The sequence below is a fragment of the Manduca sexta genome, unplaced genomic scaffold (assembly GCF_014839805.1).
Source record: "Manduca sexta isolate Smith_Timp_Sample1 unplaced genomic scaffold, JHU_Msex_v1.0 HiC_scaffold_2293, whole genome shotgun sequence".
Lineage (NCBI taxonomy): Eukaryota > Metazoa > Arthropoda > Insecta > Lepidoptera > Sphingidae > Manduca > Manduca sexta.
This window is the reverse complement of record NW_023593243.1, coordinates 1-1,479: the sequence shown is the minus strand read 5'-3', so window position 1 is coordinate 1,479 and position 1,479 is coordinate 1. Positions and strand designations below refer to the sequence as shown.

The window sequence follows — 1,479 nt, the reverse complement described above, 5'->3', positions numbered from 1 at the left end:
TATTTCTGTTATTCAAGTTTTATCCGCACGGAGCGTAAAAGCACTACGAATAAGGAATGGAATTTTTACATAATTCAGCATTGTACATGCAGGACAGACATGAAAACAAATCTGTCACTTTCTGCACCTTTAAGAATAAACTATTTTAATTAACGATTTGATTCAAGCCCTTTGATACATGAAAATATTTGAATAAATACAGAATATAAAAGATTTTTTCATTCACTGAGGGTACTTATATTTCCGCGCCGACATTCGCTAACTTCACTAGCGTTTGATAACAACGCCATCTGTTGACTGCCCGCGCTAACTTCAAATACAAACATACATACAATCTTCGCTTAGCATACGATTAATGCGACTAAAATAAGTTATTTATCAAAGCCGATGAATATATGACAGGTTTGTTTGGCTAAGCATATTAATAAGGCCGTATAATCGACGAGGCACAACACAATTTTGAATTATAGATCCTACTTAGTTAACTAACTGAATATTAGACCGTAAAGGTGCGTATGACGGTCTTTTTCATAGATATATATTAACATTCCTGCCAGTTAAGGGCAGATAGTCGTCTGATTACATCTAACAATTAAAGACAAGCGATTTTGGTCCATATCCCTGGACCATGAAAATGTATACTTCTAATAGCAACTCTCATTTTATGATTTATTTTCAGAATCGATCTAACGATAGCTATCTGGATTGATCGATTCGTTTTTCGAATCAAAATATTTAAACACTTTTCATACATTCATCGGATTTGATTATGTATATATAACATTTTAGAATGTTTTCTGTGCACGGCGCGGTGTCCTCCTCGTCGTACTCGCGTTTAGAGACCCACATCTTGCGGAATGTGTCGAGCGACGCGAGAATAGAACCGCCTATCCACGTAGAGTAGAGACGCTCTTGTGGTGCTGAGATCTGAAAATATAGTTAAGTTAATAAGCAATGTAGCTTCTTATTAGTGAAAAAAAAAACTACATCGGTTTAGTAGTTTTTGAAATTAGAGCATTCAAACAAACAAGCTCTTATTTTTTATTTTAATAATTAAAAAAATTCTTTTGACCATAACCGTTTTTAATCAAGCCAGTTCAGGAATCATTGGCCTGAAAAGTGAACCTCACCAAGGTACCAGCCCCGGAGTCCACCTGATCTTCCTGATTGCCGGGCGCCAGCCTCCGTATCTCGGCCAGCAGCCTGTCTCCGAACCCTCGGAACAGCGTGGAGCCGCCGCTCAGCACGATGTTCTGGTACAGCACCTTTCGCAGATCCATGTCAGACTTCTGGATAGCGAACATCAGCACCTCGTGGAGTCCTGGGGATAAAAATCATGTCCTTATTATACAGCATCATTTTGTCATTGCTTTTGCATATTCCGCCGCGACTCGTGCGCCGAAATGTATTGAACGAATGCTAAAGGCCGTCTGCTCGGGGGAGGCTCTTAACTGACATGCGAACGCTAGCTAGCTCCCC

General features: G+C 39.6%; 1 protein-coding gene across 1 annotated transcript; it reads right to left on the bottom strand.

The window, feature by feature from the left end:
* Positions 1-735: 735 nt before the first annotated feature.
* Positions 736-1,321, bottom strand: LOC119192048 (alpha-centractin-like; the record flags this gene model as incomplete). The annotated part of the gene is made up of 2 exons (XM_037445895.1): positions 736-927; positions 1,131-1,321. Coding segments are annotated over 2 exons (383 nt in total), but the record flags the coding sequence as incomplete, so codon positions are not given.
* Positions 1,322-1,479: the final 158 nt, after the last annotated feature.